This window comes from Tachysurus fulvidraco, chromosome 3 (assembly GCF_022655615.1).
Source record: "Tachysurus fulvidraco isolate hzauxx_2018 chromosome 3, HZAU_PFXX_2.0, whole genome shotgun sequence".
NCBI lineage: Eukaryota > Metazoa > Chordata > Actinopteri > Siluriformes > Bagridae > Tachysurus > Tachysurus fulvidraco.
Genome location: NC_062520.1, coordinates 14,416,903 through 14,429,116, shown reverse-complemented (window position 1 = coordinate 14,429,116; position 12,214 = coordinate 14,416,903). Strand labels below are relative to the sequence as shown.

The 12,214-nt window shown below is 38.7% G+C and overlaps 1 protein-coding gene and 1 long non-coding RNA gene across 3 annotated transcripts; both read left to right on the top strand.

Moving 5' to 3' along the window:
• The first annotated feature begins 4,488 nt into the window (after positions 1-4,488).
• On the top strand, positions 4,489-10,451 carry rrp15 (ribosomal RNA processing 15 homolog). Of its 2 annotated transcripts, none has more exons than XM_027149438.2 (5): positions 4,489-4,645; positions 5,627-5,931; positions 6,136-6,233; positions 6,778-6,967; positions 9,964-10,451. In XM_027149438.2, exons 1-5 carry the CDS (start codon positions 4,603-4,605, stop codon positions 10,111-10,113), a joined length of 786 nt encoding a protein of 261 aa, XP_027005239.2. In that variant the 5' UTR covers positions 4,489-4,602; the 3' UTR covers positions 10,114-10,451. The 2 variants fall into 2 exon arrangements, with proteins under 2 accessions (XP_027005239.2, XP_047667410.1); XM_047811454.1 differs by having other exon boundaries at positions 4,509-4,645; positions 5,633-5,931.
• Positions 6,980-8,496, top strand: LOC125140864. Its single transcript, XR_007140164.1, has 2 exons — positions 6,980-7,111; positions 7,162-8,496. It is a non-coding gene; the product is annotated as an uncharacterized LOC125140864 (long non-coding RNA).
• Positions 10,452-12,214: the final 1,763 nt, after the last annotated feature.

Sequence of the window (12,214 nt, the reverse complement as noted above, 5' to 3'; positions counted from 1 at the left end):
CCTCCATCTCCTCTTTTCATATCAGCTACAAGCTGATTTGTTGTACAGAGACAACATAAAGACCAGAAAGAAATAATAATGTATGCAAATACTGTATATACACCATGTCAGTTCCTACCACATCACACTTCCTCCTCAACACACCCCCATCCAGCTCATCTTCCTCCTGCTCAAGGTCCACAATCTCTATCCAGCTTTAATAAGAGAAAGACAGCACTGTGTAACTGCAGATCTATTCATCTTAGTAAAGCTTAGGAAGGAGGATGTGACCGACTGACTGTGATGAAGATGTGGTCTGTGGGATTTTCAATTTAATGTAATGAAGCATGTCTTTTGTGACTGTCAGCTGATATGAATGTGGCATGAAATGTCAATTACTAATAAAGTGATTACAATGTGACAATATAGCTTATTTAAAAAAAAGGAAAATAAGAATGGTTTTATGGTTGGATGTAAAACGTTTGCATTTCAACCACTTCATTTTCAAGAGTAATGTCCGGTCTACAATTAGACAAAAGCACCATTACATAACAAACACCACTTCAGATGGTCTTATTTACAGCTATAATTAAGCGTTAACTGTTAAACATTAAAAGGTAAAATGTTTTTTCAGTCTTGTTAGCTTACAGTCATGTTGGTCACTTTTTGCAAAATGATGCTCCACAGCTTCATCCTTTTGTCTGTATGCCAACCGTTTTTTAGTTCTTCACCGAGTCCGAGTTGCTTAAACTCAAACAACCACTTGCTGAGTCAAAACCATTTTGCCTGGGAAGCACATACTGTAGAAGCCCTTCACCCTCAAAGCACATAGAAGCCCTTCACCAAAATAAAATCAGATGAGGAACAGCAGTAGACATGCGCATTAAACTGAAACATTCTTACATTACTGAAACATTTCACTGTGGCGAGGCATTAACCTATTGGAAACGAATGACACCTTCTGAAGATACACATACATACCTTCATCCTAAAGAAAGTGATGCTGGTGAGCAGATCCACAGTGGACTCCAGGTCCTGCAGAGGCAGGAAAGTTATTCTACAGCACGATACAGGACACACACCACAGTTACAACAGAGAGGTTACGATCTCATTGGATCAGTTGTGAGTAAGACTTAGGCAGTACATGGAGAGATCGAAGGAATTGGGGAGCTGGTTTGAGAGCTTGATGAACCTTTCTTTCTGTTCAAAAAGAAAATAGAAAGAAAAAACCCAGAGGAAAATGTCAGCATGATGTTAGCAGCGATCTCGGTAGAGGTCAAAAAGCTTCTTAAAATTCATTATAAAACAATACTCAAAAAAAAAAGACCATAAAGATCCTTGTCTGTCCGACTGCTTTCAAGAACACATAAGTGGAAAGATACACACAGAATTGAAACTAATTGACCCCAGACATGGAAGACTTCGTAACAGGCTCTCGGCTTCCAGACTACCTATAAGGAAGGAGAGAGAATCCAGCAATAGCTGTAAAATAATAAGGATAATAGTAGCACACATACTATCTCTCGAACGCCCAAACGAAAAGAAATATAGTGATCTTTGTGATTCTGTGATGCTGGTCCCAGATAGACTGTTTGAAGCATTTTCAAATGCACAAAACATCAGCTAAGAACAGTAATCTGAGGTAATCACAGGCACAAGCTTAGCTAAACTGGACTGAAACTCTGTGTACAGGTGTTTCTAATAAAGTGGATGGTCTTAAAGTCAGTCTGTGAAGTCTACACAATCTGATATAGAGAGGATTCTGTGCTAGAATAAAAACAATCGCACCATTGATTTCAGTGAAGGTTTTGCCACTTTTTTTTAACTACAACAGTAACAGCAACTGGGAACTGCTGTTTAAGTATTACAGCCTAAATTTGAGTTAGAAGTGGAAGAAGAAGATGGAGGAGGAGGAGGAGGAGAAGAAGAAGAAGAAGAAGAAGAAGAAGAAGAAGAAGAAGAAGAAGAAGAAGAAGAAGAGACTGCAATTCCCAGTCACACTGGTTTTAATCATCCATTTTCAATATGTGATATCTTCTATATTAATGTATCAATCTTTCTAAATTGATTACTGAATCAAGATTTTTTTAAATTACTACTAAAGCATGATAAAAATTTAATGTGTCTAAACATACAGCTCTCATATGAAGCTAGGAATAATTACATTATAGGTTAACGAACCTAAGAACAATGAAAGGAAGGTTTAGTTTTCCAGCATATACAGTGCCTTCCAAAAGTATTCATACCCACTGAACTTTTTCACATTTTGACATGTTACAACCACAAACAAGGATTTTATGTAATAGACCAACACAGTGGCACATAATTGTGAAGTGGAAGGAAAATAATAAATGGTGTCCACATTTTTTTTTTTTTTTACAAATAATAACTGAAAAGTGTGGCGTGCATTTGTATTCAGCCCCACTGAGTCAATACTTTGTAGACCCACCTTCGCTGCGATTACAGCTGCAAGTCTTTTGGGGTATGTCTCTACCAGCTTTGCACATCCAGAGAGTGAAATTTTTGCCCATTCTTCTTTGCAAAATAGCTTCAAGCTCAGTCAGATTGTATGGCGAGCGTCTGTGAACAGCAATTCTCGCCACAGTCTCGCCACAGATTCCCAATTGGATTTAGGTCTGGACTTTGACTGGGCCATTCTAACATATGAATATGCTTTGATCTAAACCACTCCATTGTAGGTCTGGCTGTATGTTTACTGTCATTGTCTTGCTGGAAGGTGAACCTCTGCCCCAGTCTCAAGTCTTTTGCAGACTCTAACTGGTTTTCATCTAAGATTGCCCTGTATTTGGCTCCATCCATCTTCCTATCAACTCTGACCTGCTTCTCTGTCCCTGCTGAAGAAAAGCATCCCCACAACATGATGCTGCCACCACCATGTTTCACGGTTGGGGATGGTGTGTTCAGGGTGATGTGCAGTGTTAGGTTTCCGCCACACATAACATTTTAAATTTTGGCCTCATCTGACCAGAGCACCTTCTTCCACACGCTTGCTGTGTCTCCCACATGGCTTGTCGCAAACTGCAAACGGGATTTCTTGTGGCTTTCCTTCAACAATGGCTTTCTTCTTGCCACTCTTCCATAAAGACCAGATTTGTGGAGTGCACGACTAATAGTTAGGCAGATTAGACAGATTCTCCCACCTGAGCTGTGGATCTATGCAGCTCTGCCGAGTTACCATGGGCCTCTTGGGTGCTTCTCTGATTAATGCTCTCTTTGCACGGCCTGCCAGTTTAGGTGGACGGTCATGTCTTGATAGGCTTGCAGTTGTGCCACACTATTTATATTTCCGGATGATGGATTGTACAGTGCTCCATGAGATGTTCAAGGCTTGGGATATTAATTTATAACCTAACCAGTGGTGTAGTCTAGTCTTTTGTAGTGAGTATACTGTAACCCCCCCCCCCCCTCCCAGCCTCATACGCACCCATCCTAGAGTGACACCCCATAGGCACCACCACACTCACTAACGCATAAAATATGCATCTACATGTAATTGAGAGCATTATTAAAGACTGCTTATGTGTTATCAACATTCCAATTTTTTATAAGCAACAAAAGACAATCAGCTGATAAAACCTGTGCTCCAGGTCCCATATGCATATAACATTTAAGGCTAACTGTAGCTATTTTTTGTGTGAAGGTATAGTTCACACAAAAATGAAAATTGTGTTATTTCCTCACACTCAATTTGTTCCAAAACTGTATGAGTTTCTTTCTTCTGTTTAACACAAAATATGATATTTTGGAAAAATAACACAATTTTCATTTTTGGGTGAACTTTATACCTTTAAGAGCTACATTTAGCCTTAAATGTTATATGAATATGGAACCTGGAGCTCAGGTTTTATCAGCTGTCAATTTCAGTGAACAATAAACATTTGTTCAGTTTTATCACCAACACTCTTTCATTGCAGAATATTATGAACTGAATGAACTGTTAGTTTACATGCTTTCCAAATACATTTGTACTCGGGCTGTGGGTGTAATGTCACCCGAAGCTGCTGTAGCTTTAGGTGCAGGCTTCCGAAAACACTCAGAGTGTAGTTTGAGTCTGCTTTCGTTTTATATCTGACTTTACATTTGTTAGTTAATTTCTAATTTGCGCCAAAAAACACCGTCAAGCAACTCATTTTCCACCTTGGTAGGTGACGTCAGATCAGGTCACAGCCCCAATGGTCCAAAAACGTTAGTGATTCGCAATCGCAACACAGACGGGGTGAATTTATGAATGAAAGTTCTGTCACAAAACGATATTGTTACGTATCCTCATGCTTTTTAAGTGGGTATACGGAAATCCTTGGCCTTTCCTAGTGGGTATACGGTGTATACCTGCGTATCACGTAGACTACACCACTGAACCTAACCCTGCTTTAGACTTTTCCACAACTTTATCCCTGACCTATCTGGTGTGTTCTTTGGTCTACATGATGCCGTTTGTTCACTAATGTTCTCTAACACACTTCTATACTGCATGTCCCTAATGCACAGCAATGCGGTTACGTTTATTTTCGCACTGGTATGAGACGGAAACCCGGAACCTTTGGTGTGGCTCACTTTCTTTACCCGAGTATTTTTCATGTAACACGTGAGCGTTTAGCAAGATGGCGGCATCCGTAGAAAAGCCACATGTGGAGATTGAACTAGGTAATTAAAAATAATTTATTACGTTTATATTGTAGTGACTTTGGATGGGAATTATACGATTATTAATATTGACTAATTTTGTTTAAATACGTTGTTGCTGATATACGTACTCTTCTTTTCACTAGCCACTAAGTTTAATAGCAAACTTCTACTGAAAAACTACTTTTTTTTTTCTTCTTTCTATCAAAGCAGTGACTATCTGGCTGTATTTTTTCAAGTCTGTATCAATAATTACATTAATTTTTAAAGGATCATTTTGTAACTAAAGTTTTATACATTACCGGTTACTGCAATAGACACTTGCTAGTAAGGTGGCATTTTGTTTTGTGTGTGTGTCTGTGTGTGTGTCTGTGTGTGTGTCTGTGTGTGTGTCTGTGTGTGTGTCTGTGTGTCTGTGTGTGTGTCTGTGTGTGTGTCTGTGTCTGTGTGTGTGTCTGTGTGTGTGTCTGTGTGTGTGTCTGTGTCTGTCTGTGTGTGTGTGTGTGTGTGTGTCTGTGTGTGTGTCTGTGTGTGTGTCTGTGTCTGTCTGTCTGTCTGTGTGTGTGTGTGTGTCTGTCTGTGTGTGTGTGTGTGTGTGTGTCTGTCTGTCTGTCTGTCTGTGTGTGTGTCTGTGTGTGTGTGTGTGTCTGTCTGTCTGTCTGTGGGTGTGTGTGTCTGTCTGTCTGTCTGTGTGTGTGTCTGTCTGTCTGTCTGTCTGTGTGTCTGTCTGTCTGGGTGTGTGTGTGTGTCTGTCTGTCTGGGTGTGTGGGTGTGTGGCTGTCTGGGTGTGTGTGTGTTTCTGTCTGTCTGTGAGTGTGTGTGTTTTCAGCTGCTGGCTAACAGAGTTATTTTGATATATATTTATAGCTGCTATAGCCACTGTCTTATTGACCCTAATAGCTAAATACATACATGTTGGGCTTCTTTGCTTTTACTAGCGTGCACCATTAAATTTCTCTAACTGTTAATGTAAATCTAACATTAATTTTCTGCCTTGTTGAGACTCAGAGGAGGATATGAGTGAGATCAGCGAGAATGATGAAAGAAGTGAAGAAGAGGAATCAGAGGATGGAAGTGATGAAGAAGAGAGATCTGCTGGTGACGGGAGTGAGGGAGAAGAGGAAGAGAACGTGAAAGCACAAGATGGAGAGGTTGATATGAATCCCAATGCTGGTTGGGCAGATGTCATGGCCAAAATTCTGGGAAAGAAAACGCCAGAGGACAAACCCTGCATTCTGCTAAAGAACAAACAGCGGGACAAACTCAATGCAAAGGAGAGGAAAGAAAAAGCAGAGAAGAAGAAACAGGTACAGCTGTGTGTGTGTGTGTGTGTGTGTGTGTGTGTGTGTGTGTGTGTGTGTGTGTGTGTGTGTGTGTGTGTGTGTGTGTGTGTCTCTCTGGGTGTTAGGATTTGTTTTTCAAACAAAAACTACTCACAATGATTGTCGTCTTGGATAGTACAAGACGACATATATGATAGTACATATATCTGTGTGTGTTCTGACTGACAGGCAGATAAAAAGAGAGCATGGGAGATGATGTGCCGGGTGAAGCCAGATGTTGTGCAGGATAAAGAGAAGGAGAGGAATCTGCAGAGAGTTGCTACCAGGTAGGTTACAGTACAGTTTCCAGGAGCTTATTGTGTTTGCCTGGGGCTTATGCTTCTGTGTTCTAATGTCTTGGTGAACTTCTGTAAAGAAATAGATGAGTCACTAAGTCACCTCAGACTTGCTCATTGGGGATAAATACAAACACCTTTAAAGATATCTAATATTAATCTTGAATTTTTGTATTATATTAATCTTTATATTATTCTTTATATTAACTTTTTGTTTTATGTTTATGTTCTGTAAAGCTGCCTTGAGACCATGTCAATTGTTAAAAGCACTATACAAATCAATTTGAATTGAGTTCTTGAGGTTGTTAGTGGAAGCCAGATGGTTGATGAAGCAATAAGTCTTGGAAATATCTCATCATTTATTGTCAAGCCCATTTTAAGATAGATTCCTTTTTGATGAGACTCAAAAGCACTTTTGTCGCTCTGGATAAAGGCGTCTGCCAAATGCTGGAAATGTAAATGATGCTAACAGAGGACAGATTTTTCATTATTTCTCTTCACTTATTGTTTTTACTTTATTGTACTATCCACTCAGAGGTGTAGTGCAGTTGTTTAATGCAGTACGTCAGCACCAGAAGAATGTAGACGAGAAGATGAAGGAAGTCGGTGGATCTGAAAGGAAGAAGGCAAAAGTCCTTTCCTCAGTATCGAAGAAAGATTTTATTGACGTATTGAGAGGAACTGCCGGCTGTAACAAGGCAGCCATAAAGAATGAAAAAGCATCGGTGAGTGTTTTTAGTTCATCAGTAGAGTGTTCATTAGTAGATTTGCTATGTTTTGTTCAACTTAAAACTTTCAATTAAATCATAATATATTTTTTTGGTTAAGTGTTGCCCTGTATATGTGTGTGTGTGTGTATGTATATATATGTGTATATATAGATATAGATATATATAGATATAGATATATATAGATATAGATATATATATACACACACACACACACACAAATATATAGCTTTGTTATATTCAATGTCTGTTGCAGAATTATTTGTTACTGCTGCTGAGGAGGTCTAGCATTAAGGGTCTAACACTGCTCTTAACTCACTTGCTCTTATTTCAGTACGTGAAATCTTTAGTTTTAAAAGGGCATTAGGTTGGTGTAAAATTCTAAGAGCAGTGAAAGATGACAGCTCAGTGGTAGCCTAGTGGCTAAGGTGTTGAGCTGCCAATCGGATGGTTGTGAGTTGAATCCCAGGTGCACCAAACTACCACTGTTGTGCCCCTGAGCAAGGCCTTTAGCCCTCAGTTGCCCAGTTGTATAAAAATGAGATGTAAGTCGCTCTGGATAAGTAAATGCTGTAAATGTAAAAAAATGTTGTTGTTTTTTTTGTGATTATCGATGCTAATGCTTGATTTCGATTTGACAAATACCTAGCACGCCCTGCGATGGATTTGCAATACGCCTGAGATAGGCACAAGCTCCCGAGAAGTTCGGATAAGCGGTAGAAAATGAATGACTGAATGAAATACCTAGCACAGGAATTTTCTTTTAAACTGTGTGCATTTATTGCATAATACAGCAGAAGGTCTATAAAAGTCCCTTATCCAGAAAGACCTGCACATATCTTATTTTATACAATCGAGCAGTTAAGGGCCTTGCTGAAGGACCCAGATCTGGTAATTGAACAGAACCTTCCAATCTTTAGTCCAACGTCTTAAACACTGAGCTACCTTTTGCCCTGTGATGTCCCCTAATTCATGTTGCAAGCTAAAATTACAATTGCGAGTTTGCTTGCTTTTTTGCGTTAATTTCTGCAGTCACAAAATTGATTGCAGAATTTTTGTTAAATGGAATTGCATTATTTTTTTAGCTTTAAAACAGCTGGATCTGAGGTGTTGGTTACCTCTTGCTAAGTCTTTTTTATTTCTCTGTTCACTCGAGACTCAATCTTTTTATTTTATCTGCTTAACTGCTTGTCTGTTTTCATTTTCATGAGCTCTGCAAGTTATAAGGTTTGAGCTTGAGCCTAAACTAAATCTTTCATACTAACACACAGATCTTTATTTCCTGTATCAACTGTAAGTTATAAAGTAAACATAAATTAGTTTTTGAAGAAGACAATTAACACTTGGAGTGCAGACATAACTGATGTTGTCCACAAGGTGGCAGTCTTTACTCTAAATTCGTTGGCTGCAGATTTTAAAATGTTTGGACTTGATGCAGTGGATATTAAAAGGTTTATACGCCCCTGTTAAGATATGGCAGGCTTTTGTGATGTAAAAAAATAATAAAACGTTATTTTTGTTCTAAATTATTTTATGACCTATAAATCATGTTTGTGAAATTGCATATAAAAATTAAAATAGCCTTTTTATAAGTGTGCATACCTCTTTAAACTAATACTTTGTTGGAGTACGTTTTGATTTTATCGCGCCACTAAGAGTCTCTTAGCATCTTGACTTGCCCATATTTCCCTACTCTTTCTTGCAAAATAATTCTACATCTATCAATTATAAGAACATTTCTTGTGGACAGCTCACTTAAGGCCACACCATAGATATTCTTTTGGTTAATCAGTTAATTTTTTTTATTTGGATGAATGCTGTGAAAAAATTGTTTTCATCTTTAGCTTACTAACATTATCTGAAGGTTTAGCTGCTGTTCATGATTCCCTCCACCTTGATAAAAGTACCAGTTATGGGTGTTGAAAAAATAGTGCTAAAGTGTGATGCTGCCACCACCATGCTTCATTGTGGGTATGATGTTCTTGCAACAAACATACCTTATGGAAATGGTATACCTTTTGGAATCGTTCTCATAAGATTATAACACATTTTCCCACATAGCTTGGGCCTGATTTACTTGTGCTTGGTTGTTTTTGTGAGAAAGGGCTTCCATTTAGACTCCATACCCCAGACATGAGAAGAATGAGAGATTATCACATGCAGTGAGTAATCTAGATTTATCAGATATTCCTTCACCTCCTTTAATGATGCTGTAGGTCTCTTGGCAGCCTCCTTGGTGCGTTTTTTTTTTTTTCCCTTGTTTTTTTTTTTTTTTTACAGATTTTGGAAGGACATCCTGTACTTGATATAAATGTGCTGCTCTATTTTCTCTATTTGTTAATGATGGCTTTTACGGTGTTCCATGGTACATCTGATGTTTTGGAAATCTTTTCCACCCCTCTCATGATATGATCGATACCGTTCAACAAGTGAGAAAAAACCCATGCCTTGTAAGCTCTTTGTGGACCTTCAGCTGTCGAATGACACCATGAAGATGTGAAGGAACTCCTACAGGAACAGCTGTTCTTTATTTGGGGTTAATTTGAATCATTTTATTGATGTAAGCTGTATAATTACTAATGAACAAATGATTGAATGTTATTCACAGACACATCCCTATTTATTAACCAGGTTACTGTAACCTCATTTTTTATTTAATATTCCCTATAAAGTTTCCGGTTGTTCTATTTAATTTTTTAAATGTTGTAATTTCACATCTGTTTGTCTGTCTATCAATCATTTTAACAAGGGAGTGTAGACTTTTTGTTCATTGTCCATGGAGACATGTTTTGACCCTTTGCATATGAAATGTTTCATCACCTGTTATGATGAATCACTGAATTGGCAAAGAGCCCGAGATAAGTGCTGAGTAATAATAGTTTCTTACACCAGTCCAGTCACCTTGCCAGACATCCAGAATACTTTGGACAGTAATAAAATTGAGAGTGCAGTGTGTTCTGTCCCTAAGCTATGCTCTTGTGTGTTCCTGGCAGTCTGAAGTGCAGAAAGAGAAGAAGCCAGCATGGAGTGTCCTAAGGGATGATTTCATGATGGGCTCATCCATGAAAGACTGGGATAAGGAGAGTGATCCAGAGGAGAGACATAAGGAGCCAGGGGATGCAGAAGACAGTGATTCAGACTGAGATAATCATTGTGTGTGTGTGTCTCTTTCCATGTGAGAGCACATCCATACATCACATGCTGTGTGTCTCACATGTAAGGTGGATGGACCTCATTCACAGACCCTGCTTTTATGTATGGGATCCTGTTCTGTGAGTTCTGAGCATTTGCTCATATAGCTGAGATTGGATTGGACCATATGTCAAGGTTTGGATTGAAAACCTGAGGCTTTTCAACACTCAATGGATTGTTCAATTAACCCAGAGAATTTATAATATTGCTGTTTAACTAGCTTTTTCTGTTTCAGCCATGTATATAGTTCTTTGATTATAGGCCAAGGAATAAAGTGACCTTTAACATAGATTGTGTACAGGTTTTCACTGCTAAAGCTGTTTTTGACTTGAAATTTAACAAATACAGCATTTCCATTTAATGTTTCCTCCTAAGCCCAAAAAGACATGCATGATACCTTAAGGTTTCTGATCTGTTAAGTAACTAACAGGAGAGTGCCCCTGGGCCGATTGGTTAGATGTTGAGATCCATGCCATTTTTTTTTTCTCTGTTACAGAAATTTGTAATCAGAATTTCATCAGATATTTTACTGAATACTGAAAGTGCCTAAATGTTCTGAAAAAAATGTAGTCTTACACACTACTGACTTCACTTAATCTTTAAGTGAAGTCCCCTAAGTTATCTAATCAGCCAATCATGTGGCAGAAGCACGATGCATAAAATCATACATCGCAGTATGTACATACCCTTGTTAAGAGCTTCAGTTAATGTTCACATCAGAAGTGGGAAAATTTGTGATCTTTGTGACTGTGTTGTTACTGTACCAGGTGAGCTGATTTGAGTATTTCAGAAACTGCTGATCTAGGATGTTCAGACAAATCAGTCTCTAGAGTTCATAAACGATTGCGCGAAAAACATCACACCATCTTGTTGACGGAGATCAGAGGAAAATGACCAGACTGGTTTAAGGTGGAATTACCTAATTTCAGATAAGCACTATTTACAAATGTGGTGGGGAGAAAAGCATCTCAGTAAGCACAACACTTCAAACCTTCAGCTGCATGAGCTACAACAGCAGAAGTCCACATCCACCTTTCAGCAAAGAACAAGACTGATACTAATATGAACACTGGCTCACAGAACCTGACCAGAAGCTGAAGACTGGCAGACATTTTCAAAGGTTTTTTTTTTCCCAGTTTGGGTGAGACTTTACTGACTCATTTCTGAAGCAGAGTGAGCTTCCTTTATTTTATTCTACAACTATAAAAAGTCAAATCTCTTTCTAAAGATGTATTTGTAAAATGTTCTACATCAATGGGTTTTTTTTTCATGTAAATTGATATAACTCGTAGAGAAACCTCAAACTATTTGTTCTCTTTTTAAAACTGATCATTTATAATGGATAACTTTATTCATGAGTCATTTTTATAGTTAGTTTAGGTACTTTCAGAATTATATTACTATTATGATTTTACAAACCTCAAACAATAGTATTAACCTCTGTTTTAGAATGGCCACATGGTGGTGCTCGGGCCAAACTGTAGAAGTATGCTTAAGCGTATGTGTGACAGGATGGTCAAGTATGACTTTATGACCTGGAGGGAAAACCCCATTTCAGTTAATGTAAACATACTTCACACCAGGAAGCTCTTAAAGACCCTGATGTTTAAGTTTACTCTAGCATCTTGCAGTATGATAAGCACACTTAAGACTGCACACACTAGTATTAATGTGGGTACGTGCACCTACTGAGCCTCAGTATACGTCTGTCTGGATGTCTCGGTAGGAGGGTTGCCAGGAAATCTGGCTTGCTCAGTGTGTGTGCCCTTTTAGGGAGCAGTCATGGTGGAATGAAGGATTTTGCTGACTGCTTCTTTTCACATTTTCTCATCTTCCTCCCAGCTCTGTTCACACATTCAATGGAAATATTTGCTGTGTGTCTTATCGCCCACAGAAGGCATGGCTTTGCGTTTTGGTCAACCTGTCTCGCCACGTAAAGTGTCCATCCGTCAAAGCAACACTGCACCCTTTCACTCAGGAATGCCAGCCTTCTCCAGGCCTTATTGACACTTGGCCTCAGAATGTGTCCCCTCGACATTCTATGTGTTCTTT

Excerpts from the sequence above, each read along its gene's own strand:
- rrp15 (XM_027149438.2), top strand. The coding sequence starts at position 4,603 with ATGGCGGCATCCGTAGAAAAGCCACATGTGGAGATTGAACTAG. Across the intron at positions 4,646-5,626 it reads ACATGTGGAGATTGAACTAG|ACTCAGAGGAGGATATGAGT; the intron begins GTAATTAAAAAT and ends TGCCTTGTTGAG. Across the intron at positions 6,234-6,777 it reads CTGCAGAGAGTTGCTACCAG|AGGTGTAGTGCAGTTGTTTA; the intron begins GTAGGTTACAGT and ends CTATCCACTCAG.